The sequence below is a fragment of the Brachionichthys hirsutus genome, chromosome 19, assembly GCF_040956055.1.
Source record: "Brachionichthys hirsutus isolate HB-005 chromosome 19, CSIRO-AGI_Bhir_v1, whole genome shotgun sequence".
In the NCBI taxonomy this organism is placed as follows: Eukaryota; Metazoa; Chordata; class Actinopteri; order Lophiiformes; family Brachionichthyidae; genus Brachionichthys; species Brachionichthys hirsutus.
The window spans coordinates 6,730,303-6,756,315 of NC_090915.1; the positions used below are offsets into that span (position 1 = coordinate 6,730,303).

At 49.9% G+C, this 26,013-nt stretch overlaps 2 protein-coding genes across 2 annotated transcripts; one reads left to right on the top strand and one right to left on the bottom strand.

The window, feature by feature from the left end:
• Positions 1 to 1,289: 1,289 nt before the first annotated feature.
• On the top strand, positions 1,290 to 22,610 carry sptan1 (spectrin alpha, non-erythrocytic 1). The gene is made up of 56 exons (XM_068752853.1): positions 1,290 to 1,319; positions 5,196 to 5,435; positions 5,569 to 5,694; positions 6,096 to 6,236; positions 6,820 to 7,100; positions 7,226 to 7,370; positions 7,463 to 7,617; positions 7,805 to 7,940; positions 8,033 to 8,134; positions 8,229 to 8,366; positions 8,452 to 8,562; positions 9,093 to 9,170; positions 9,327 to 9,482; positions 9,594 to 9,798; positions 10,068 to 10,249; positions 10,359 to 10,602; positions 10,780 to 10,902; positions 10,997 to 11,214; positions 11,420 to 11,512; positions 11,603 to 11,737; positions 11,803 to 11,951; positions 12,208 to 12,267; positions 12,809 to 13,007; positions 13,383 to 13,487; positions 13,585 to 13,611; positions 13,720 to 13,755; positions 14,172 to 14,219; positions 14,578 to 14,669; positions 14,975 to 15,119; positions 15,233 to 15,414; positions 15,500 to 15,599; positions 15,685 to 15,882; positions 15,976 to 16,122; positions 16,213 to 16,316; positions 16,409 to 16,571; positions 16,724 to 16,738; positions 17,511 to 17,642; positions 17,731 to 17,868; positions 17,946 to 18,050; positions 18,131 to 18,339; positions 18,421 to 18,541; positions 18,772 to 18,893; positions 18,984 to 19,116; positions 19,197 to 19,295; positions 19,380 to 19,539; positions 19,611 to 19,687; positions 19,771 to 19,980; positions 20,078 to 20,374; positions 20,469 to 20,581; positions 20,774 to 20,791; positions 21,022 to 21,076; positions 21,167 to 21,363; positions 21,442 to 21,495; positions 21,660 to 21,806; positions 21,960 to 22,107; positions 22,192 to 22,610. Exons 1-56 carry the CDS (start codon positions 1,290 to 1,292, stop codon positions 22,315 to 22,317), a joined length of 7,470 nt encoding a protein of 2,489 aa, XP_068608954.1. The 3' UTR covers positions 22,318 to 22,610.
• dync2i2 (dynein 2 intermediate chain 2) lies at positions 22,605 to 25,860 on the bottom strand. The gene is made up of 9 exons (XM_068752854.1): positions 25,687 to 25,860; positions 25,075 to 25,326; positions 24,772 to 24,881; positions 24,535 to 24,692; positions 24,345 to 24,454; positions 24,089 to 24,259; positions 23,369 to 23,601; positions 23,134 to 23,291; positions 22,605 to 22,925 (listed from the first exon to the last, which is right to left on the bottom strand). The coding sequence occupies exons 1-9, from the start codon at positions 25,762 to 25,764 to the stop codon at positions 22,666 to 22,668; spliced, it is 1,530 nt and encodes a 509-aa protein (XP_068608955.1). The 5' UTR covers positions 25,765 to 25,860; the 3' UTR covers positions 22,605 to 22,665.
• Between the last annotated feature and the right edge of the window lie 153 nt (positions 25,861 to 26,013).

Sequence of the window (26,013 nt, forward strand, 5' to 3'; positions counted from 1 at the left end):
CTTTGCTTATTATGGTTGGTCAGGTTGAGCAATAACGCATGATGGTTGGCTACCACTGTAAACCAATCAAACGCACGCTAGGGCGGGTTTTGGCATCGCCTTAGTAGGATTCGTAGATTCGTCCTAGCTGCTATTAGTTTGCTAGCATTAGCATTAGCAGCTTTAGGCGTTCCTTTTGTTGAATTATATTTGCACTTGCGAAGATAAAACGAAGGTAGAAAAGAATCGCCACCTTGCATGGATGCTTGCTTGCTATTATTTTACATATTGTGCAAATATTAACATTAATCGCCCTTTTTAGCCCGAGCCTTCATTGACGCCGGTCTACCTGCGTTGCATTCAAATATATTGACTAATTCATAGTCTTGGAAAGCTAATACTGTATATAAAGCCAGCCAGGCGTGTATTTACATTAAGCCCCCCCACTTTGATGTGGATGTGTTGTGAAAAGACCTTTAATCAGGTACCCCTGAATCAAGAATGAAATGGCTATTTGTTGCAGCGTTAGCTTGTCGATTGTAGCGGAAACGGAGCCGCCCAGTCCGGGATGAAGACCTTCGGATACATGGTCCCAGCTGTCAGTTCCGTTATTACCCTGCAACTGTGGAAACGAGGCCGGTGTCGTGTTTAATAATTTACAAGCGGCCCTTCGTGGGCTGAAATTGTTTTATGATGAACACGCAAGTAATTTGTGCCATAGTTTCTACTATATTGGCATTACATGTTACAAGAACTGGACCAGAGCAGAGCACGACGTGCTGAAATAGCATTTAAAGAGAATTTAAGTCATTTACAGCCAACAAAATAGTGGCAATGGCAATTTCAGGAAAACCAGAGCAACTGGGTATATTAATTTAAACATTTGGATATTCTTAAAATGTGGCTTAAAAGCCCACCACTACTACAAACAAGAGGAATAGTCATATGTCATATTTCCTTTCAAGAGTATTAACCTATTTACTGCAGAGCCCTTACAACGTCAGCAGCCTTGTCCTTTTTCTCTGTAACTGCAGCGTGAAAATAGACATTTCTGTCTCCGGGGCTGATGCTAGGTTCGGTGCTGAGCCTGCCGACACAGCTCAGCAAGTCGTCGTCCTTCGCCATGCTACTGTGTGCGCAGACATTTTGAGATTGTTTGTAAGAGATGCCAGTTGTTCTCCATCTCAAATGTAATGCGATTGATTGCATCGACTGCTGAGACTTCCTGTGAAAGCATCCTGGAACTACGCAACACTTATTGCCTCTTCCTGGTTGTGTGATCGATGTTATGCCCTGCACAGATAAGCAACATGTCATCATTCACTAAACCAAAACTCAAGGTAACATCTGTGTTTTCCCCCTCACCGCGTGCTCTTTGTGTGTTTTTGTGTGTTATTACAGTAGATTTGAGGGGCATGTGGGGCAGAACTGTTGTTTTGCTGAGTAAAGGGGTGAGGTGAGGGCCCGGACGGAGGGAGGGAGGGAGGGAGGGAGGGAGGGAGGGAGCAGAGCGGAGAGACGCATGGGCTGGGCTGCATCTTTTCTTGCTCTTTCGTTCAGCAAAGTCACTGCCGGTGCAATGCGTCTGTCTGCTTCTTATCGGATGAGCTTGCTTCTTCAGCTCCTGTCAGACCATTGAGGATTGATCTTCAGACGGAGATGCTGGACTATAGCGTCACCTCAGATGTAACCGTCTGATCACCTTAGCGACCAGAAATTCTGAGGATCCAGACCATAGAAATCAGATGTGTGTATTGTTTTGGTTTTGCTCTCTTTTTACCACCGCATTAAATTATCAGGTTGAATATTTCAGTATAGAATGTTTGTTTACTTTGAGTGTCGAGAGGATTTGGTAGGTGCCTGATGTCCTGAATTCTGCATGTATTTGTGTGTTTTCAGCCTCATTTCTGTTCTGTTAGGACAGGCTCTAATCCGTAATTCACGCTATCCGTTCACTTGGTGTGGAAAAGCGGGCATGAGTTGTGCGGTGCTGCATGTTCTGGTGGTGATTTTCCTCTGCATGGAAGTGGTGTAGTGATTCCTTTCTTTTCTTCTTACCTCTTATTTAATATATTAGGTATCGGGGAACTTTATCATATTCCAAGATTTGGGCTGTAGCCTCATTGGTGTTGTTCTGTTTGTTTCTTTTATGCTCTGTTTGTGGAAATTCAATTTCAGATAGAACTTCATATATATATACTATATAGTTGTAGTTGATTGCCAAGTGTTTGAAATTTTCTAAATTGTGGCTCACTAAGATTGCTTAAAATCACCAGATATAATGTTTTGAACTTTGTCGACTCTGATTACTTTATTCCCCCGTAAAGTAATTTGACGGTTGCTTGCGTTAAAAAACAATGGTGAGTTGAAGGTTCGCTATCATTTCATTCCACATCTATTTGTTTCTGTTACTTGGTATGAAAACAGGCTAGCCTCTTGTCGAGTCCGGTTTCCTGCAGATTCCTTTAGCTCTCCTCCTCCAATGATGGCGTCAGCGTGACCCCTCTTTATAACAGATGGTTTCCCATAGTGACTGGGCGTTCCGAAGTGAATGACCTCATTCACTCCGTGGGACTCATGATGGCAAAAGATTTATCCATCCATCTGATGGAACGCTCCGGGTGTATCCTTGTTTAACGGTATGATCTAAAACACCTCATATTTATTGGTGTTTAAAGGAGAAGTTCATCCTAAAATTAAATATCAGGCAGATGTTGATGGAAAAAAAAACAACAACTGCTGTACAACGAATGAAAATGTCAGTTCCCCAGCTGCTCCATAAATCCTAGATTAGTGTTCGACCTAATTCTAACCTTGAAGCCAGAAGGAGAGTGCAGACCGCGCCTGAAGTCACTGCACAAACCGAAATGCGTCCCTGCGTTGCAGAACGTCGCTGAAGTCGATCTAGTCCAGTGACTACACTGGTTATTTGTAAGATTTAAGTTTCTGCATTCTACCAGGAAGGCTGTATGAAACCTTGGTGCAGGCTTTTTGACGAATAAATCAGATGATGCGTGGGTAGTCGATGCGAAGGGTTGAGTCTGTATCCATTGCATCATTTTCATCCACCTACACACTCGCTGTGTCTCTCCCGGCAGAGCTAGCAGGCCCATTAGAGAGGATGTGGCTGCTGGAGGAATAATTGATTTGTCGTAGGTTTAAACAATCGATGTGGATATTGGATGCATTACTTTCATTGAAATTATTCTGACACTGAATCAAATGATCAGTTAAGAATCTTTATCAACAGAATATCCTCCGTAATGTTCTGACCCACAACGTTTGGAGAGATTGATGTAAATTACCAAGAAACCGTCAAGTTCATCTCAAAGTCAAACATTTATTGAGAATTGATCACACGCGAAGCCGGAAACAGATATCCGGTCTCTTGCTCTGCAGCTTCAGCAAAGAGCCATGAAACGTCGCACCAACTATCAATAATATCTTTGAATTTGCCTGTGAAAGCGTAGATCCGGACTTTGGAAGCGTGATGACGCTCAGTCACGTGTAGCTGGCTCGGTTATAGGATCCCACCCAGTATTACATGGCAGCATTCCAACGTGGAAAGGGCAGTAAGGCGTCTAAGAACATGAACGTCCTGCTGTAACGGCGCTGCCGCTGATCTGGGTGTTTGTGCAGAACGCCCCCTCTCTTTGGCAGACGTTGGATGATGAGAGTGGAAAACCTGTTATCTGCTGATAGACGAGGGCTGCTGCTATCGGCAGTGGAAGGGCTGTCGGCGACCCCGCACTCATTTGATGTCTTTCCGATGCATCCAGGTCAAAGAATAGAATAGAATAGAATAGTTCACTGTTTACAAGTCAAGTCGACTTGACAGAGAGAAATCTGAAAAGACCGGTTGTGGCAATCTAATCTGAAAACTACGCACTCGAGATAAAGTTTGGCTGCCTTACAATAATAGCGAGGGTTTGTATTTAATCAATATGCCAAATTGCAGTCCCCTCTGAGTGAGACAAGAATTTATAGACAGAGGTTGGGGTTAGAGCGCATGATGAGCTCCACTGTCATGGAACAGGAATGTGAATGATTGTTGCTGCCGTGTTATTGTGTTGTTTAGAAAGCGCTGCACGAGGCGTTTGACAGTGTTGCGTTGCGTGTCACACTTCTTGCCTTGCGGACTGCCAGTATGCTACACAAACTCGCACTGCAGCGGGGTTTACGCCACCAATGATCTCTGAAATCGATGAGAACGGGGTGCGAGCTAGCATCCTCCTGTCAAGCAGTGAGTTGACGCCACTTATCGGCTTGTAGTTTCCTCTGTATTGTGTGTGGATGCGTGTGCTCACCGGGATGTTTGTCTGGAAAGCTCTAATGGTGCCTACAGAGACCAAAGGATCAGTGTCCTGGCTCCGGTTAAAAAGCCCTGCTGACTCCTCTAATCCTCCCATTGAATGCAGATATGGACCAGGGCGCTGTTTAATATCTATCCGTCAGATTTCCTTTCACTGTGTGCCACATCAACAGAAATAGGCTAGCGTGCTCGGCGAGCTGACCTCGGTGCATTACACGGATCAATATCTCTCCCGTGCTGTCTGTCAATCAGTGAAGTTTGAAAGTGCAGTACTACATTTTTAGAGGAAGGTTGGTGTCTGGTTAACTATTAACAGTCACACCTGAGTCAGTTTCACTTCTGTCACAGTCTTCATGTTCCCTCCGCTGACCGTGCGGCCCATGCTTTGTCGATTTCAGATATGAAATGAGGGTTTTGAGCTGGACGGAATCCATTGAGGCACAGCAGACAGAGGAGCTGACTGCTGCAATCCCATTGTGTAATCTGGTTTCTGTTTGCATGCATGTGGAATGTCCACCCCCCCCCCACCCCACCCCACCCCTCTTTGACATTTTACAAGGTCAGCTGCTGGCCCCCTTTTGTTTCTCAGCTTGAGACAGGAAGGGGGGATTTTTGTTAAGAGAAACAGTCTTGTTCTTTAAATCCTGCTTCCGTTCCAAGCCAAATTTCCGAACAACAATTTTGAGGCTCTTGGACACGCGTCAAACGTCACACTGTTTCATCAAACTGCTGTTTTAGTTCTTATTGCACATAAAAAATTAAACATTTCATGTCACCTCGGGTTACTATAATAATTCTGCACGGAGCCTATTTTTCATGGATGGAGTATTAACCAATTTCGCAGAAAACATTTAGCACTGTTCTTCATATTTCCTTGTGTGTTCTACATGTGGTGTTATTCCAGAAAATGGACACATCAGGGGCCAAAGTGCTGGAGACAGCTGACGACATCCAGGAGCGCCGGCAGCAGGTGCTGGACCGCTACCGGCGTTTCAAGGAGCTTTCCGTTGTGCGTCGGCAGAAGCTGGAGGATTCCTACAGCTTTCAGTTTTTCCGCCGAGACGCCGATGAGTTGGAAAAGTGGATCCAGGAGAAGCTGCAGATTGCCTCTGATGAGAATTACAAGGACCCTTCCAATCTGCAGGTCGGTCAACGTGGTCTTCAGGGTTCTCTCAGGGTTCATCATCCTTGTTTATGTGGCTGCTATCAACAAGTTCTCTGCTGCACCTTCATAAACTGTGATATAGTTTTTCCATTTATATATGTCTACTACGCAGGGCAAGCTGCAGAAACATCAGGCATTTGAAGCTGAAGTTCAGGCCAACGCTGGGGCCATCGTCAAACTGGATGACACTGGAAACAACATGATCAGCGAGGGCCACTTCGCCTCAGAGACCATCCGGGTAAGGCCTGCGACGACGAAGACGAAGTCACTGAAACGTGCTTCATGCATGTCAGCTGTTAATCGAACGCATCTGATCCAGTCCTACACGCCCTACCGGACACAACAGAGACCCATAGTTACAAGTGTCGATATGGTTGAGTATATCCATGTAGGTGTGGAGCTGGAGGTGTGTGACTCTTGCGTGCTGTGAAAGTCTTTCCATGTCCATCTCTTCACAACAGCTTTTCTGTTTTCAGGAAATGGACTGACAGTTGGTTGCATTCATACACGTTAGCTCGTAAATGAATGCTGCTTGCTTTTAGGTCCCGTTTTAAGACCGTTCTTTTTTTATGATCGAGAAAATGTGAAAACGTATTGTCGTCTGTTCTAACTATTTAATTCTCCTCTCCTATTTTCTAGACTCGTCTTGAAGAACTGCATCGCTTATGGGACCTCCTCCTGCAGAAGACCAAGGAGAAGGGAATGCGTCTCCTGCAGGCCCAGAAACTGGTCCAGTACCTACGCGAGTGTGAAGATGCGCTGGACTGGATCAGCGACAAGGTTAGATTTTGCATTTGGAAATTATAAATTAACTATTTAAAAACTATTACCACTGAATTGAGCATGAGTTAATTCATTTTGTGTTCAGGTTAGTGTTTCTGCTTTTCTGCTTCTCGTAGAATGAAGGAAAAACTCTTTCTCTGTTTGCTGTAAACTGTAATATAAAGTTGTCCTCATTTGAAAAGAAACGGTTATTGAAGTTGAAAGCTGAGAAGCTTCCCTGAGGCTAAATGTTAGCAGTTAATCTGAATGAAGAATACAAATCTAGTAGGATTTGTTTCACTGGGAGCAACGTGCGTCTTGTCCAAGGACACATTGACATGTGGACAGTCAGCGTTGGGATTCGAACTGCTGACCGATCGGTCCCTCGCTACCAACTGAGCCACCACAGCAATGACAAGTTTTAGCTGTAATGACATTAAAGGCAAAAATGTTCAGGCTGAATAAATTGAGATGCAGATAAAATGGTGTCTGTGGCTGAAATATTAGATTTGTTTATTGCATTCATCTGAAAGGACAATTTCACATTATGATTAGTAATTATCTCATCAATTTCGTTCATCTGCCCCCCCTCCCCACCCAGGAAGCCATGGCCACCTCAGAGGAGCTGGGCCAGGATCTGGAGCACGTGGAGCTCCTGCAAAAGAAGTTCGAGGAGTTCCAGACAGATCTGGCTGCCCACGAGGAGCGCGTCAACGAGGTGAATCAGCTGGCGGCCAAGCTGATACAGGAGGGCCATCCTGAGGCCGAGCTCATAGTTCGTAAGCAGGACGAGGTCAACGCAGCCTGGCAGCGCCTGAAGGGTCTGGCCCAGCAAAGGCAGGGCCGGCTGTTTGGGGCTGCTGAGGTGCAGCGCTTCAACAGGTAGCGTGTGGGGAAACCTGATTTGTAGTGCATTTGTGTTTCTGTTCAAATGTGGACAATTATTGTTGGATGGACACGGCCTAGTAGGAAATGTCACGATAGACTATTTGTTCGGTTGCGACCAGGGATGTGGACGAGACCATCAGTTGGATCAAGGAGAAGGAGCAGCTCATGGCCTCTGATGACTTTGGTCGTGACCTGGCCAGTGTGCAGGCTTTGCTTCGCAAACACGAGGGTCTGGAGCGAGACCTGGCAGCCCTGGAGGATAAGGCAAGAAGATCTGTGCATTTGCAGAACCGCTGTGATGTGAAAAACCCGGCTTTCTAACGTCTTCATCGCTCCTGTTGTTCTTGCCTGATCAGGTCAACACATTGGGTGGCGACGCAGAGCGCCTCCAGCAGACGCATCCTCAGAATGCCTCTCAGATCCACCTGAAGAAGGACGAGCTCGTCACCAACTGGGAACAAATTCGCACTCTGGCGGCTGAGCGCCACGCCCACCTGAACGACTCCTACCGGTAAATCACCGGACACAGGAAGTACTTCCCCAGCCGACTTGCTGGCTGGCTGGTCTCATCCATCACACTGCTGCTTGTGTTTGTTTGTGAAAGCGAAAACTCCTTTTTTGCAGGTAGATATTGACGCGGTGATATTTTAAAGTGGAAGTAAGGCTTCACCCCTGTCCTCTTTTGGCGGCTTTTTTAGGCTGCAGCGCTTCACTGCTGACTTCAGGGACCTGACCAGCTGGGTGACTGAAATGAAAGCCCTGATCAATGCTGACGAGCTGGCCAATGACGTGGCTGGAGCAGAGGCTCTGCTGGACCGTCATCAGGAGCACAAGGTAAGCATCACCAATGAGGCTGCAGGTCGGAGCATCTTGGGAGTATTGAACATCTGAATGTGAAATGTTGTTTTTCTTTCGTGTTTGAAAAGGGAGAAATTGATGCTCATGAGGACAGTTTTAGAGCCACCGATGAAGCCGGACGGGCTTTGCTCAGTACAGGGCATTACGCCTCGGAAGAGGTCAAGGAGAAGGTCGGACACTATTCAGATTGGACCCTCCTGTCTTTTGAGTGATTTCATTGCGCCATGTTAGTCTTTGCTGCTGATGCTATTGTGTTGTGTGTAGCTGGGCATCCTTTCTGAGGAGAAGGATTCTCTGCTGGATTTGTGGGAGGTGCGCCGGCAGCAGTACGAACAGTGCATGGACCTGCAGCTCTTCTACAGGGATACTGAGCAAGTCGACAACTGGATGAGCAAACAAGAGGTAGTCTGACACAGGAAGTGACACGCGTATACCTTTCATGAGAAAGGTATGCCTGTGATCTAAATGTTATCTGTTTATTATTCAGGCCTTCCTCCTCAATGAAGACCTCGGTGACTCACTGGACAGTGTGGAGGCGCTGCTGAAGAAGCACGAGGACTTTGAGAAGTCCCTCAGTGCTCAGGAAGAGAAGATCACAGTGAGTTACTCTCGTACAGGGGTTTCCACCTGGGGGTGCGAGATAACCTTTTAGGGAATGCAAAACCTTAGATTATGAAATTTAGCAAAAATAATAAATTAGTAATAAATTAATGTAATTTTTTCTCCCTTTTTCAATGTTAGGTTTTTTTTATGTATGTTTTTAGTTTTTTGAAATTGCACTTAATGAAACGCTTACATTTCGAATGCTGTTTGTTCGTATTGGAATTTGTTATAATGTTAATAATGGGTTTCTTTTTTTTCCCTCCTTTCCATGTCATTCAAAAATGAGCTAAAATAAATTTGGTGTTCGAATTTAATGTAAATTGCATTCTTCATCATCATATGAGATATTACTTTTGTAGTGGGTGTGAGAACATAATAAAATGTTTCTAGTCTAGGCATAGCAAAGGTTGGCAACCCCTGCTCTATATGTTGACTTTTAAAAGTCATCTTCATGTGCGGAAGTTCTGTGTTTGTGTACTGTCATGGTTGTGGATGCATGTTGAATCTTTGTCTTGTACATTTCAGGCCCTGGATGAGTTTGCTACCAAACTAATCCAGAACAACCACTATGCCAAAGAGGACGTGGCAACCCGCAGAGACGCTGTAAGTAGCACTTTCAACTTCCCTTACCCCAAAGGTGAAAAGCTCTTCCAATGTGGATATTGAATGTTAATTATTAAAGCAGCAGGAAGGAGTTAATGCATTCCCCCCTCAATTTTCTCCACAAATGCAACAAGTCCTCTTATTCTGTATTTTTAGCTGCTCAACCGCCGCAACGCCCTGCATGAACGCGCTCAGTCTCGTCGGGCTGCCTTGGAGGACTCTTTCCACCTGCAGCAGTTCTTCAGGGACTCCGATGAGCTCAAGAGCTGGATCAATGAGAAAATGAAGACCGCCACAGATGAGGCTTACAAGGTATCTAAGAGTTTCCTGCACGTTGAATTGGGTTTTTTTAATCCCAGTGATATGCTTACTATGTTTTATCGTCTATCAATCTTCCATCTGTCGTTTCTCTCTCAACAACAGGATCCCTCCAACTTGCAGGGCAAGGTGCAGAAGCACCAGGCTTTCGAGGCTGAGCTGTCGGCTAACCAGAGCCGCATCGACGCCCTGCAGAAGTCTGGCCAGGAGCTGCTGGATGGAAAGCACTACGCTTCCGCTGAGGTGGCTAGCCGCATGGAGGACGTCAGCTCCCTGTGGAAGAAACTACTAGAGGCCACCGAGCTCAAAGGTAATGGCTGCAGGAAAGGATCCATATGGATCAACATGACATCTCTGTCGAGGATGATGGCGTTGAAAATTAAAATAACACAGCTATGGTTAATGCATGAATGTGTTTTAAAAGAGCAGCTATTTATTGGTAATTCCTGGTGTGTTTGTAGTCGACAGACCATTTCAGAATCTAACCATGACACACTGGACACAGTCAAACAATTCATTGCTATGCCCAGTGATAGCTGTTAGCTTTTAGCAAACTGTCATCCTATTTTCTTTCTTTAGGCATCAAACTCCGCGAGGCCAACCAGCAGCAGCAGTTCAACCGTAACGTCGAGGACATTGAGCTGTGGCTGTACGAGGTCGAGGGCCACCTGGCTTCAGACGACTATGGGAAAGACCTGACCAGTGTCCAGAACCTTCAGAAGAAACACGCACTGCTGGAAGCGGATGTCGCCGCTCACCAGGTGCGTACGTGTCCGTCCTGAAAGCATCAAATGGACTGGAGAACGTTTTCAATGCTACATTTATTTGGGCACAACAGTGGAAGCAAATGCACGATGTAATCTCTTTCAGGATCGCATCGACGGCATAACAATCCAAGCCCGCCAGTTCCAAGAGGCTGGGCACTTTGATGCTGATAATATCCGCAAGAAACAGGAGGCCTTAGTTGTTCGCTACGAAGCTCTGCGTGAGCCCATGGCTGCACGCAAACAGAAGCTGTCCGACTCTCTCAGGCTGCAGCAGCTGTTCAGGGACGTGGAGGATGAAGAAACGTGGATTCGTGAGAAAGAGCCTATCGCTGCCTCAACTAACAGAGGTACAAATGTAGTGCAGACAGCATCCAGGCTAGAGCATGAGGGTGTAGTTAACCGCGGTCTTCATCGGTCGCTAAATAAGCTTTGAACCAAAAAGATACTTTGCTTTCGTTTGAAGACCCTCCTCTCAGACATTTCAGATGACTGATTTAAAGTATTTCTTTGTGTTTTCTGCTCAGGCAAGGACCTGATTGGTGTCCAGAACTTGCTGAAGAAGCACCAAGCCCTGCAGGCTGAGATCGCCGGCCACGAGCCTCGCATTAAGGCTGTCACCCAGAAGGGAGAGACCATGGTGGAGGAAGGTATTCGTGTTTATGCTAAGCTCGTTTTTAGGTGTCTTCTGTAAGAGATCTGGATGCCTTTGCTCTGTCTCTGCTAACAGTTTGTTACTTCCAGGGCACTTTGCTGGGGAGGATGTGAAAACAAAGCTTGCTGAACTACATGGTCGCTGGGACACGCTGAAATCGAAGGCGTCCCAGAGGAGGCAGGATTTGGAGGACTCTCTGCAGGCCCAGCAGTACTTTGCTGACGCCAATGAGGCAGAGTCTTGGATGAGGGAGAAGGAGCCCATTGTGGGCAGCACAGACTACGGCAAAGATGAAGACTCTGCCGAGGTGCGGGAACAGACGAAATAAGAGATCATTGTCATTAAGCTTGAAACACTGGACTAGTAAATGGAGAACTTGCACAACTCTATCATTTGTATACTTTGTTTTTCACATCAATCTGCCCTTGATAAGGTTACATATATTGAGAAGGACTCGTGTTCATGTCCCTTTGGGCCAAATGCAGTTGTGCTGAATATCTTTTCATCATCAGGCTCTGCTGAAGAAGCACGAGGCCCTGATGTCTGACCTGAGTGCCTACGGCAGCAGCATCCAGGCCCTGAAGGAGCAGGCCCAGTCCTGCAGGGTAACACCCAGTTGTTTGAAGCGCGTGGCCGCTGCTCTGCTTGAGAATGCTTAGATAATCTGATCAGTGACTCCGTGTTTATCTTAACAGCAACAAGTGGCACCCACTGACGATGAGACAGGGAAGGAACTGGTGCTGGCTTTGTATGACTACCAGGAGAAGAGTCCCCGTGAAGTCACCATGAAGAAGGGGGACGTTCTCACCTTGCTCAACAGCACCAACAAGGTATGGATAAACACGAGCAGGATGTTGGTGGACACCGGAAAACGTCTCCTCTGTCTGTGCTGCAGGACTGGTGGAAGGTGGAGGTGAACGACCGCCAGGGCTTCGTTCCTGCTGCCTACGTGAAGAAGCTGGACCCCACCCAGTCCTCTTCCCGGGAGAACCTGCTCGATGACCACGGCAGCATTGCACTGCGCCAAGACCAGATTGAGAATCAGTAAGAAACGAAAACTATTCTGCAGAACGTAATTGACCAAACTCCTTCTCCTTTCCTGTTGGAGTAGTTTGATCTTTCCTCTTCGGCATTCAGTCTTTTCGATGCTCTTTCTTTACGTCCATCTTATTCTATTCTCTGCGCAGTTAAACACTAATGCCCTTTCCTCTTGCCCCCTTCTGTCTGTTGTGCTTTCCTCTTGCTGTATTAAACGACTGAATCTTGTTTTGCTGTGCGTTCGCCTTGCCTTGCCACTGAGCAGGCTTGTCGCCAAGGAGGCCTGCAGCGTATCTGTGCGCATGAAGCAGGTGGAAGAGCTGTGAGTAGGAACCAGCGTCCCTCTTCCTGTTCTTGTGATCGTGTTGACAGTCGTGCATCCCCTCCAACCCAAACTATCCTCATGTTTTGAAGCCGAGTCCGCTTCGTTCTTGTCTTCTATTCGGCACGGATAGAAGCACGTCTGATGCACCTCCTTCATCCTTCTCATCCCAGTCTCGTCTATGGATGTTAATTTATGATTTATGACATAAGCTGGTCTGTTCTGCGTACATCTGACTTATTTAGGGATTTATGTACACACTTTGATGCTGGTGGGTGACATGCAGGCCCTGCATGCACAGCAAGCGTCTCAGAGCTGCTACTGTTTGGGCAGGAGCGGAGAGATAGGCTTGCTGTTTCGATTTATACATTATGATTTTACAAACCGTCAGTTTCAGCCCAAGAAATCGAGCAACGCATACACATTTTAAAAAAAAGTCGATTTTCCACCATCTTCCGCAATAATCTTGAATCAATCGAAATGAAGCACTGTTTGATCAAACATTACGTGAATACAACTTATGGTTTTGACATTTGTCTAGGTACGGCACTCTGTTGGAGGTGGGAGAGAAGCGCAAGGACATGTTGGAGAAGAGCTGCAAGAAGTTCATGTTGTTCCGTGAGGCCAATGAGCTCCAGCAGTGGATCAACGAGAAGGAGGGCGCCCTCACTAATGAGGAGGTCGGCTCTGACCTGGAGCAGGTGGAGGTCCTGCAGAAGAAGTTTGATGACTTCCAGAAGGTAAGGGAGAAGCGTAGAACAGCTTGATGTCTTTGGTTTTGTTTGTCTCGAGATTTGAGTTGGAGCAACTTAAGTATTTAGTCTGAACTGATCTTAAAATAAATGCATAATTTCATTCACGTTTGTTTTTAACAGGATTAAGTCATTTCGTGTCCGTCTGACTGCATTTAGACTAAATTAGTCATTGCGTTGCTCAACTGTGGCTGCCACAGAGGCATAAATTATAATTGCCCCTCTATAAATAACATCTAAAATGGGGGTGTAGTCCATCCACAGAGATATACACAACTACAGAAGTGGAAGATTAGATAGCAATAGCAAAGGGACCCAGTCATCCGTCTGGTTATGCTGATGATGTACCTGTGTTTCTCTCAGGACCTGAAAGCGAACGAGTCTCGTCTGAGGGACATCAATAAGGTGGCGTCTGAGCTGGAGTCTGAAGGTCTCATGGCTGAAGAGGCCCCCATGGTCCAGAGTCAGGTGAGCCCCCCCCCCCCCCTAGCTGCAGTGTTTGAGCCGTCTTCCATGTTTGGACAGTAATTTAACGGAGGTCACGTTTGGTTGCTTTCAGCAACAGGAGCTACTCGGCGCTGCTCCTGGCCAGGTACTATTAATCATTTCTCTATTTTACACATAATTGTCTTTAAAAGAATATTTTTAATATTACACAAAAACATAAAACATATTTTGCCTGGATTTTTTTCTTGAACAGGATGAAGCTGATTCTAAAACGGCATCTCCATGGAAGGTGAGTTTTTTTTTTTTTATATAGCAGTCAGGCATCAAGAAAAGAAATTCTGCCATTCAGTTCGACTGCAAAGATTTGGCAGCCTGTCGGCCTTCACCTGATACCGGGTCCGTGCATGACCGGACACCACTGGGTTGATGTTTGGGCCCAGTGGTCGTCCTGGAACTGACCATGAGGAGCCCGGAGTCCAAAGCCTTTAGCTCACGTTCTCTTCACTCTGTCGGTTGGTTCGGTTCCAGCCATGTTTGCAGTGCTGACTGTGTTTAGATGGTCTTGGTGGGTCCCTGGAGGGAGACCAAGATCTGATCCCTGCGAGTTCCCTAAAACTCTTGACTGTTGTGGTGTTTCTGTTTCTCTCCCCTCTTCCTCTTCCCCTTCCTCTTCCTCTTCCTCGTTCTGTTCTCCTTCGGCTACAGAACATACGCTTGGCTGTTCAAACAACGGCTAACTTTAACACTATCAAGGTAAGAGTCACTCGTCTTGCTTTGAATAGTTCACCTCCGCTCTCGCCGCCGTCCTGCATCCTGATCTGAGAACTAACGCAGTGTTTTCCTTTTGGTGTCACATGACCACCTCTGGTCTCCGCCTCCAACTTGTCTTCCAACTTCTTTATATGTAATGCATACTTTAATTTTAGCATCCTTACTTTTGATCTGTAAGTTAACCTGATGTTTAATGCTAATGACCCATTGATGTGTTGTGTTTTTAGCTTGCTCGCTACTCTGCAGACGTGAACACTAAACCGAACACGAACGCGCTGCAGAGGTGCTGAACAAAGTTTGAACGGCGTAGAACATGTGCTGTTGTTTGCTTTTGGCGTAGGAGCTGAATAATCGCTGGCGGTCCCTGCAGCAGCTCGCCGAGGACAGGAGCAACATGCTGGGCAGCGCTCACGAGGTCCAACGGTTCCACAGGTAAACACCTCCTGCAGGCTTTTTGGGAACTCCGGATTCATGTTTCCAGACGTGAACTTCCAACATAGTTATGTTAAGATCAGTTTTTAAACTTTGAAGTTTCGCCCTCCCCCATTTAATACGAAATGTGAAATATTTAACGGGTGAATCAGCGCTGTGCAGAGCTTTGAAGTCCACTTCCAGAATACACATCTGGCAGGACTGTGGTTCCGAGATGGCGACGTGATAAAGTCATAGAATGGATTTATAAAATCTCGACGTTTGAGCACACACAAATTGGGTCCAACCTGGTTGTGTCTCTGCAGGGACGCGGATGAAACGAAAGAGTGGATTGAAGAAAAGAACCAGGCTCTCAACACCGACAACTACGGCCATGACTTGGCCAGCGTCCAGGCTCTGCAGCGCAAACACGAAGGCTTTGAGAGAGACCTGGCAGCCCTGGGTGACAAGGTCGGATTCTGTCTTCTGTCTTTGAGGGAATGTACATTTAGCAGAGGATCCTGGGTATTCCATTCTTTCTCTCTTGAGTTTTTCCTGCTCACTTTTCCTGCTCCACTGTCCAGGTGAACTCTCTCGGGGAGACAGCAGAGCGCCTGATCCAGTCCCACCCTGAAGCGGTGGACGACATCCAGGAGAAGTGCACCGAACTGAACACCGCCTGGAGCAGCCTGGTTGGACGCGCTGACCAGCGCAAAGACAAACTTGGCAACTCCCACGACCTGCAGCGCTTCCTGTCCGACTTCAGGTGAGGAAGAACAGCTGGGGTGTGTATGGGGGGGGGGGGGGGTAGACACAGTGTTTGTTCAGCAATACTTCTATGCTGTACACAGAGATTTGATGTCCTGGATCAATGGCATTCGAGGACTGGTGTCTTCAGAGGAGCTGGCCAAAGACGTGACTGGAGCCGAGGCCCTCCTGGAGAGGCACCAGGTACGGAATCTTTCTTTGCTAATATTACAGGTGTCTGTAGAGTTTCCTTTGCCCATCAACCGTCTTTGTTTTTCCATTTTTCTAGGAACACCGCACAGAGATCGATGCTCGTGCTGGCACCTTCCAGGCCTTTGAGCAGTTTGGGCAGCAGCTGCTGGTGCGAGGCCACTACGCCAGCCCTGAGATTCAGCAGAAACTGGAGGTTCTAGACCGGGAGCGGGCGGACCTGGAGAAGGCCTGGGTGCAGCGACGTATGATGCTGGACCAGTGCCTCGAGCTCCAGGTACTGAAATGCCGAGTCCGTGACTTGATCACGTATACTCGCCGATTGATCCCCTCCGCTGATTGGCTGCCGTCGCTCTGCGTCTCTTTGAAGCTCTTCAACAGGGACTGTGAGCAGGCTGAGAACTGGATGGCAGCTCGCGAGGCTTTCCTCGCCAGCGATGACAAGGGGGACTCCCTAGACAGCGTGGAGGCTCTCATCAAGAAGCACGAGGACTTTGACAAGGCTATCAACGTGCAGGTCAATAAGATGGCTCAACGCTCAGTGGCAGCTTTTAACATCCACTGCAGCCGTGTTCTGTAAAGGCTTGCGTTGCCCCCTGCTGCACAGGAGGAGAAGATCGCCGCTCTGCAGTCCTTTGCTGACCAGCTGATTGGGGCCGACCATTACGCCAAACCTGAAATCTTCAACCGCCGTAACGAAGTCCTGGACAGGTAAGAGTAGTAGCAGTAGTACTAAGTAGTACTAAGGCTGAGGAGAGAGTGATGCAGCGGTCAGAAGATTAGCACTCGCTGATGTTTTAAAGGTGGCGTCGGCTGAAGGCCCAGATGATTGAGAAGCGCTCCAAGCTGGGAGAGTCCCAGACCCTGCAGCAGTTCAGCAGGGACGTGGATGAAATCGAGGCTTGGATCAGCGAGAAGCTGCAGACGGCTACGGATGAATCCTACAAGGACCCCACCAACATCCAGGTGTGTGTTTGGCTGCTGTTGGTTCTGTTCAGGAACATGGGAAATAAAAAAATGAAAATGACTAATTTATTATTGACTGTCTTTGAATTGATTCGTGTCCCTCTCTTTGTCCTTTCATGAGTGAGACTGAACTTTTCTCTTATTTTTTATAGCTGTCCAAGCTGCTGGTAAGTTTGAGTAGTGTGTCAGCTGGTTGTCCTCCTCGTGTCCCTGTCTTTGCTGTGTGTGTGGACACAATGTCCCTCCATCTGTAGTCCATCCCTCATCAGCGCTGCTGAGTGCCGGCTTCTTTTCCACCTGGGTTTTGAATTCAAGATGGTTTTTCTCAACCTGCTAATTTTTGTATCTGTTTCCTAGGTTTGCTTTATCATCGCTGGTCTGTTAGTTACTGGGTGTGGCTTCGGTTTTATTTCTAATTCTCAAGGGTTTATCTTCAAACGTGCTTCAGATGCCTGATCAAATTCCAGTTTGAAATGACTTTGTTGGTTGTATCTGACACTGTCCTGATGCGAGAGGCTTCACTGGCCCCGCCCACGTACACAGTGTTCACCTGAGATGTCAAAACAAATGTAGAAAGATACAAAAATGAAGCAACTTTGAAGGAAACTCTTCCATCAGAACGTTTTTTTCAAAGTTTGGTTTGTTGCAAATGTCCCCTTCACTGCCCTGTCCTCCGTCTGTCAATGTCCTCTGTTCATTTCTTTTTAGTTCTGCCATCTTGTTTTTCCAGTTCCAAGCAAAATTTCATAAACTAACATTGAATGTTTAAATGAGCCACACAATACTCTCAATACACATAATAAATATTGTTCATCGAATTCAAATAATTGAAATGGGAACAAACGTTTAATTGAATTAGAAAGTCACTTCCTAAACGCCAAGGTGTGCTTCTCACGTTCTCTCCGTGTTCCTTCCTGTTTCTTCTTCGTGTGCTGTCAGAGTAAGCATCAGAAACATCAGGCGTTTGAGGCAGAGCTGCACGCCAACGCCGACCGAATCCGTGGCGTCATCGACACCGGAAACGCCCTGATCCAGAGAGGAGCCTGCGCCGGCAGCGAGGATGCAGTCAAGGTACATTTATCATCCTGCAGTAGAGCAAACACTTGCTTCTTAACCGAGATTAACCCTTTGTTCAAACACTGACTTGTCTTTTCCTCAGGCCCGCCTCAGTGCTCTGGATGAACAGTGGCGGTTCCTTGTCAACAAATCTGCAGAGAAGAGCCAGAAGCTCAAAGATGCCAACAAGCAGCAGAACTTTAACACGGGCATCAAGGACTTTGACTTCTGGCTGTCGGAGGTGAGGCGCGTCCTCGATGCTGATCCCGCCAGGCTTCGGGCGAGCAGCTCACAGCGTCTGACTGGATGTGGTTTCAGGTGGAGGCGCTGCTTGCCTCTGAGGATTATGGCAAAGATCTGGCTTCAGTCAACAACCTGCTGAAGAAACACCAGCTGCTGGAGGCAGATATTTCTGCCCATGAGGTACGTACCTCAGGCCTGTGTACCAGCGCGCTACGGGGTACGATTTTCAACTTAAAATACGACAAATACTCTCGCTGCAGGATCGTCTGAAGGATCTGAACGGCCAGGCCGACAGCCTGATGACCAGCAGCGCCTTCGACACCTCGCAGGTGAAGGACAAGCGCGATGCCGTCAACGGCCGATTCGCGAAGATCAAGAGCATGGCCGCCGGCCGCCGCGCTAAACTCAACGAGTCCCATCGCCTGCATCAGTTCTTCAGAGACCTGGACGATGAAGAGTCTTGGATCAAGTAAAAGCCGCTCTTTGGAATCGTGTTACCTGAGAAGGGATGAGAGGACTCTGTCGAGCTGATTTCCGCGCTGGCCCACAGGGAGAAGAAGCTGCTTGTGAGTTCGGAGGACTACGGACGTGATTTGACGGGAGTGCAGAATTTGAGGAAGAAGCACAAGAGGCTGGAAGCTGAGCTCGGAGCCCACGATCCGGCCATTCAGGTCAGCGGGTCATCCGTCCATGTCGTTCGTTCTTGAGCGGTGCTTGTGGTTGACCCGTTAAACGTTGCTGTGTTTGGGGTCAATGCGCCTTTCAGTAGCGATACGCTCCATAGAAACGAGCCAGCATCATAACTGAACACATTGTCTGAGCCGTTTATAGAGTAACGATTCCTACTTATAACAACAACCCGGCTGCGTGTGTGTGTGTGTGTGTGCGCGCGCGCTTCCAGTCGGTGCTGGACACTGGGAAGAAACTCTCCGACGACAACACCATCGGTCAGGAGGAAATCCAGCAGCGGCTGGCCCAGTTTGTCGACCACTGGAAGGAGCTCAAAGACTTATCTGGAGCGAGGTAAGGCTGCTGCGTACCGTCAGTGGGTCAGGAGCAGTGTGGCCTCACACACACCGGTTTTTACGTGTGTGTGTGTGCGTGCGCCCTCAGGGGGCAGAGGCTGGAGGAGTCGCTGGAGTACCAGCAGTTTGTGGCCAACGTGGAGGAGGAGGAAGCCTGGATTAATGAGAAGTTGAATCTGGTGGGGAGTGAGGACTACGGAGATACGCTCGCCGCTGTGCAGGTGCTCGTCTGCCGCCGGACGCTTCGTCACAGGATGGAAAACGGGCCCGTGTGAAACTCAAGAGTTCTACCGATCAACAGGGTCTGCTGAAGAAGCACGAGGCGTTCGAGACGGACTTCACCGTGCACCGGGACAGAGTCAGTGACGTGTGCTCGAACGGAGAGGAGCTCATCAAGAAGGTACCCGCCTAGAGAGGGCAGGAGGCGCCACGCCTGGAGCAGCAGCAGCAGCAGCTTCTGAAGCGCTTTGCCGTTTTCACACAGAACAACCATCACGTGGACAACATCAGCGCCAAGATGGCGGCTCTGCGCGGCAAGGTGTCCGAGCTGGAGCGGGCCGCCGCCCAGAGGAAGGCCAAGCTGGACGAGAACTCCGCCTTCCTGCAGTTCAACTGGAAGGCCGACGTGGTGGAGTCGTGGATCGGTACGACGCGCGACCGACTTTATACACGTGAAAGAAAGATTTGATTACACGTCTGGGGACTCTGTGTTCAGGTGAGAAAGAGAACAGCCTGAAGACGGACGACTACGGCAGAGACCTGTCCTCGGTCCAGACTCTGCTCACCAAGCAGGTACGTCTATCCTCTGGCGCTCCGCCCGTCCGCGCCGCGTTACTCTCTCCGCTCCGAGCAGCCTTTCACCCGTCTGTCTGCAGGAAACCTTCGACGCCGGCCTCCAGGCCTTCCAGCAGGAGGGCATCACGAACATCACGGCGCTCAAGGACCAGCTACTGGCAGCCGAGCACGTCCAATCGAAGGCCATCGAGGCTCGACACGCCGCCTTGATAAAACGCTGGAATCAGCTGCTGTCCAACTCGGCAGCTCGCAAGAAGAAGCTCCTGGAGGCTCAAGAGCACTTCAGAAAGGTTTGTTCTGGACCTCCGGCGGAGATCGATCTGGAGCCTTCTCACAAATCAAAGGTGCTTTTTATTAAAGGACCGTATTTAATCTCCACGTCTCCAGGTTGAGGACTTGTTCTTGACTTTCGCCAAGAAGGCGTCTGCTTTCAACAGCTGGTTTGAAAACGCAGAGGAGGACCTGACGGATCCCGTCAGGTGCAACTCCCTGGAGGAGATCCGAGCGCTGCGCGAAGCGCACGAGGCGTTCCGCTCCTCGCTGAGCTCGGCTCAGGCCGACTTCAACCAGCTGGCCGAGCTGGACCAGCAGATCAAGGGCTACCAGGTAGCGTCCAACCCCTACACCTGGTTCACCATGGAGGCCCTGGAGGAGACCTGGGGGAACCTGCAGAAGATCATCAAGGTCTGCACACACACACACACACACACTCACCAGTTGCTTGATAGTTTCCGTTCATCTGTATGAAAGCGTCGCTGCTCTTTCTGTAACCGAGCAGGAGCGAGAGCTGGAGCTGCAGAAGGAGCAGAGGAGGCAGGAGGAGAACGATAAACTGCGTCAGGAGTTTGCGCAGCACGCCAACGCTTTCCATCAGTGGCTGCAGGAGACCAGGTAGCGGACGTGCACGCCTGCTGCTGGTGCCGCTCACCCTCTTATACAGACATCACAGGATTGGCGCTCATGTTTGCAGGAAGACTCGTCATTGCTCCATGTTAATCCGTTTATTTCTCTCTCCCTCCATCCCTCCTCCTCCTCCTCCTCGGCTGCTTCCCCGCTGGCGATGTGGATCACTGTGCTCGTCAGGACGTATCTTCTGGATGGGTTAATATCTATTTTTATTTAAAGCATGTTGCATCTGATCCATTGTGTGGACGTGTAATCTGACTGCGAAGCGTTTAATCTCTTTAGATCTAATCTAAAGGCCCACGTTCCGTTCGTTTAATCTGGTGGTTTGGGTGACCAGCAGATTTTTGGCGTGAACGCAGCGCCCCCTCTGCCTGCATCGGACTGCAGCAACCGTGCTCCCTAACGTGGCTTTGTGTTGGTTCCAGGTCCTGCATGGTGGAAGAGTCCGGAACCCTGGAGTCTCAGCTGGAAGCCACCAAGGTGCAACGTCACTCGCCGCCATTCACGCGTTAGCCTGACTAGCTAGCTCCCGCCAGCGGCTTCCGTCTCTTCACGCATCGTGTTTTGCAGCGTAAGCACCAGGAGATCCGCGCCATGCGCAGCCAGCTGAAGAAGATCGAAGACCTGGGCGCAGCTATGGAGGAAGCGCTGATCTTGGACAACAAGTACACAGAACACAGCACGGTGGGCCTGGCCCAGCAGTGGGACCAGCTGGACCAGCTGGGAATGAGGATGCAGCACAACCTGGAGCAGCAGATACAGGCCAGGTACACGCCGACGTTCACCGGGTTCACCAACGGCACGGAGAAAAGCGTCTTCAACCCCCCACCCCCTCTGTCTTTCAGGAACACCACCGGCGTGACCGAGGAGGCCCTGAAGGAGTTCAGCATGATGTTCAAGTGAGAGGCGCCGACCGACCCAGCATCAGCACAGATTAGCGGCCCGACGAACTGAATGAATGAATATATTTATCAGATAGAACGTTAGAGTACAAGTACAGTCACACAGTAGCATGTATTACAGTACAAACTCACGTCTTCTGCATCCACGCGACCGTTTGCAGGCACTTCGACAAGGAGAAGTCCGGCCGGCTGAACCACCAGGAGTTCAAGTCCTGCCTGCGCTCGCTGGGGTACGACCTGCCCATGGTGGAGGAAGGAGAACCCGATCCCGAGTTCGAGGCCATACTGGACACCGTGGATCCCAACAGGTAGCTGCTGTCTCACGCAGAGGCACGGATTGGCCGGTCCAGACCGAGCCAGTTCCGTCACGGGCCTCTTAAAGCGGAGTGGATTCCTGACGCTATGAGCGCCGTTGTAATTTTCTGTCTGACTGTGAGGAATCTTTTTTTGTTTTTTTGCAGGGACGGCAACGTGTCGTTGCAGGAGTACATGGCGTTCATGATCAGCCGTGAGACGGAGAACGTGAAATCCAGCGAGGAGATCGAGAGCGCCTTCCGAGCTCTGAGCACGGAGAACAAGCCCTACGTCACTAAAGAGGAGCTCTACCAGGTCAGACACACCCCGTGCTCGCCACCCCCCCCTTGCGGACTCGGGGAGCGGCGAGTCTTCACGGAGGTCTCCTTCCTCTTTCAGAACCTGAGCAAAGAGCAGGCCGACTACTGCCTCTCGCACATGAAGCCCTTCCTCGACAGCAAGGGCCGCGAGCTGCCGGCAGCGTTCGACTTCGTGGAATTCACCCGCTCGCTCTTCGTCAACTGACGCCCCGCCCTCCAGTGACTGGCCGGGATGCGTTCCCTCCCCCCCCCCGCTCGCACGCTTCTGCTCGAACACGTGGCTGAAACTGCATGATTGTGGCACCAGGAAATACTCACGAATAATTCTGTGTACTATTTATCTCGCGCTACGTTTAACTCTTTGCGCGTCTCACGATAGCGCAGCGGCTCCGTCTGCTTCTGTCTGATTGTTTTAGCTTGAAGTTCCTCGTAGTGTTATCGCCGTAACAACCGCCGTGTGCTTTAATAAAATGCTACTGGTTAGAACTGGAACTCAAGCTTCGGGTTTTTTATTCCACTTGCACAGTCTGTTGAAAGAAATCAGACACGGCCGTCAGCTGGCCTCCGCTAGTGTCTCTCCTGCGCCCTGATTGGCTATCTGCTCCAGCCGACTGCTTTCTCTGGGGTGCTGTTCGGTCAAATCGCTGCTGAGCTGCCAAACACCGACCGTCCCATCGGTCTTCCCCACCGCCAAGAGGTGAGGGTTCTGGCTGTTGAAGGCCAGACAGGTCGCAGCCCGACCCGCGGCGCCCTGCTCCACGGTGGCCGCCGGCCTCAGGCTCTTCCTGCTCATGTCAAATACGTGCACCTCGCCTTAAAGACAAAAAAAAAAGGAGGGGGGGAAGAAAGTCAGAAGCAGCAGCATCCTCGCATGTTCGGACTTCGGTTTACACGAGCAAATGTTTTAAAAAAAAAAAAAATCCTGGCTCTTTCTCCGGTTTGTTAAACGTTCTGAGGTTTCCGGGTGACCTTAAAAAAAAACGTGACGCAACTCAGGGCTTTTAATCCCAGGACGCCGCACCTTGTCCAGTGGCTGCGGCAAACACCATCGGCCTGGTTGGAGACCACTGCACCTGGAACACGTAGGCGTCTGAGACCCTGAGAGACAGCAGCGGCTCGGCCTGCAGCAGCGTGCGGACGTGGACCAGACCGTCGGTCCCGGCGCTCACAAACAGGTTTCTAGAGACGACGCGACAGGAGTCAGTAGCCGTCTGGTCACGGTTGGCGTTTGGCGTGCGAGAGCCGAGGTGGCCGACCTGTGGAACGGCGAGCAGTGCACGGAGTGGACCGGGCCGCTCGAAGGCCTGAACGAGAAGACCGCCGGAGCTCTCGGGGTCAAGCTCTGGCCTTCGGGCGGCGCTTCAGCCAGCGTCTGGGAGGAGAAGGAGCATCTGAGCAGCAGACCGCCCTCGGAGCCCACCAGGAAGGTGTCCGAGTCCCACGGAGACAGGGCCAGGGCGGTGATGCCCACCGGGCTGCTGCCCCGGGCCTGAGTGACACAAGCAGTCTGACAGTCACTACATGATGACACCTCGAGTCCAGCCATTCCGGATTCAAAGTTTGACTCCCTACAAAGAAAACAGACTTTTTTTTAGGATTCATAAAATAATTCAATTCATTCAAGGTCTGTTTCCTCTGAAGGATTCTTGTTGGTGAGTACATGAACCCGGCATAAATACTATACTATACAATATACTAGTATATCGCAGTATTCTGGAAAACTTACTGGATGGATCTTGATGGAAAAAAATGATGCGTTTTGGTCCAACTTCAATCCCATTAAATTACAAAAAGAATCATGAGACATGTCTTCTGGTTCTGATCCAGAACATTAAATGTTAAAATGGGTTTAACATTAAACCCATTTATGGATTCAAAAATCTGTTAAAAATGGCGGTGCTGATCCAGATCACCGTGTAGATCCAGTTAGGAGGGGAACGAGCTGCTTGGAGGAGGTCCGTGCTCTCCGAGGTTACCTTGGAGCCGCCGCTGCCGCTGTGGGGAACCTGCTGCCTCATTAAGGTGTAGCTGGCACTCGGGACCAGCCGGCTGTGGTCCGGGTCCACGGTCCACAGCAGCACCCTTCCTCCTGAACAGGCGCTGAGCACCCCAAAGTCCCCTTTCTTCTGCAAGGGCACCCAGGCAACCTGGACCAGACACACACACACACACAGCGCCCATGGGATCAAAGCAGCGTTCTAGTCTCATTCACACCTGGATGGCTGGACTCACCTGGTAAACAGGTTCTCTGTGGCTGTCCGCTGACATCCCAGTCACAGCAAGAAGAGGGTCCCGAGTCCGCTTGGTATCCCAGACCATCACCTCTCCACTGTGTAGACCCCCTGCGAGCACGCGCACACACACACACACACACACGGTTTGAACTCCACTCCAAACACACGCAGGCGGTTTAGTCCGTTACCTGCGATGAGGGCGGGCAGGTGGGGGTGGCAGCACAGAGCGGTGACCGCAGCGGGAACGTCGATGACCAGGTCGGCCCGCGCGGGGTCCAGCCTCCGAAGGCCCAGGTTCCACAGGCAAACGTGTGACCTCTCCGTGTTCCAGTCGCCATCGTCGGTCCTACCCGGCCACAAACACGGCGGGCGTGAGAGCAGGAAGGCGCCGCCGAGCGGTCCTGCTGCCGGGGGCCGCAACATACCGACCGTACGCACTGACGATCACCGAACCGGTGCAGCTCCAGGACACGCTGGTCACGTGGAGACCTCGCTCCACAGCGCCGGGATGCCGGAGCCGATGGAGGCACGAAACCTGCAAACACGGAACGCGGTCACAACCGAGAACTCTTCTTCAGAAAGGATCCGACACCGAAGCGTAACGTTTTTATTCGTATTGTGAACCCTCACATCACCAGGAACAACCACAGATTCCTTCCCGATGAATCAGAAATCACCTTGGGGGGGGGGGGGGGGGGGGGTGTCTTTGATTCATCGGTTCTGCTTACCAGATTCCTGCGCTCTTCCCAGTTCACCTGGAACCCGTCAAAAGCGTGACTCCTGGCATTTGCGATCAGCCGTCTGACCACCTCATCCTCCACCCGCCGCAGGAAGTCCCGCAGGCCGGGCGGCTCCGGCTCTGGCTCCTCTGGGTTCTGCTGGACGAGGCGCTGCGGTTCTGTCTGGGTTCCGCTGCTGGCAGCGGACCCCGTCTGGACTTCTGCATCGGCGCTGTGCACCGCTGTGGTCTGACAGCCTCTCTGGAAGAGCAGAGATGAAGATCGCACGGCGGCTGTCACCAAAGTGAACCCGGTTCAGGCACTGATGACTCGAGTTTAGATTGGACCGAACGGAACTCCGTCCAGAGTTCAGCGCGTTCTGTTCAGGGCATTGCCCCGAAATAAGGACGCTAAGTTTTAGCACTAATGTCAAATTGGTTTCACCAGGTGGCACCTAAAGCTAGCGGCTGATTCCTGATCTGTTCCGGGCAACACCTAAACGCACCGTCTAACAACCGTGACGCTAAAAACTAAACTATTTTAAATGTAATTATTGATGATGTTGTAATAAAAACAAAACCCTTCGACAACAGGAGTCTACGCTCAGCTGTTCGGACGTACCGACTCCTGCACCGACTGTTGACATTCCCTCCACAGAGACCGGACGCTAACGGGCTCCGGGGCCGCGTCACTGAACATGTCGCCACGAACAGGAAACGGTGCTCCGGGTGGAGGCCGGTGGATGCTACCGGTGGAGTCGGCGTGATGTCGTATTTAGCATGCAGCTATAGCTCGGTCACTTTCCCATTGCGGTATCTAACAGCTAGAGCGAGGCTATTCGCTGATGCTAATTGACGGTAGACAGCAGTTCATTACCGCCACCTGCTGGACCGGAGCTGAAGCGTTGGTAGCTCATTACCGCCACCTGTTGGACCGGAGCTGAAGCGT

What these genes read in the sequence shown, in the direction of transcription:
- sptan1 (XM_068752853.1), top strand. Translation starts at nt 1,290, where the DNA reads ATGTCATCATTCACTAAACCAAAACTCAAG. An exon ending in CAGATATTTCTGCCCATGAG is followed by an intron (nt 18,051 to 18,130) that starts GTACGTACCTCA and finishes CTCTCGCTGCAG; the next exon opens with GATCGTCTGAAGGATCTGAA. An exon ending in CGTGGTGGAGTCGTGGATCG is followed by an intron (nt 19,540 to 19,610) that starts GTACGACGCGCG and finishes CTCTGTGTTCAG; the next exon opens with GTGAGAAAGAGAACAGCCTG.
- dync2i2 (XM_068752854.1), bottom strand. Translation starts at nt 25,764, where the DNA reads ATGTTCAGTGACGCGGCCCCGGAGCCCGTTAGCGTCCGGTCTCTGTGG. An exon ending in ATCGTCAGTGCGTACGGTCG is followed by an intron (nt 24,693 to 24,771) that starts GTATGTTGCGGC and finishes GTGGCCGGGTAG; the next exon opens with GACCGACGATGGCGACTGGA. An exon ending in TGCCGCAGCCACTGGACAAG is followed by an intron (nt 22,926 to 23,133) that starts GTGCGGCGTCCT and finishes TTTGTCTTTAAG; the next exon opens with GCGAGGTGCACGTATTTGAC.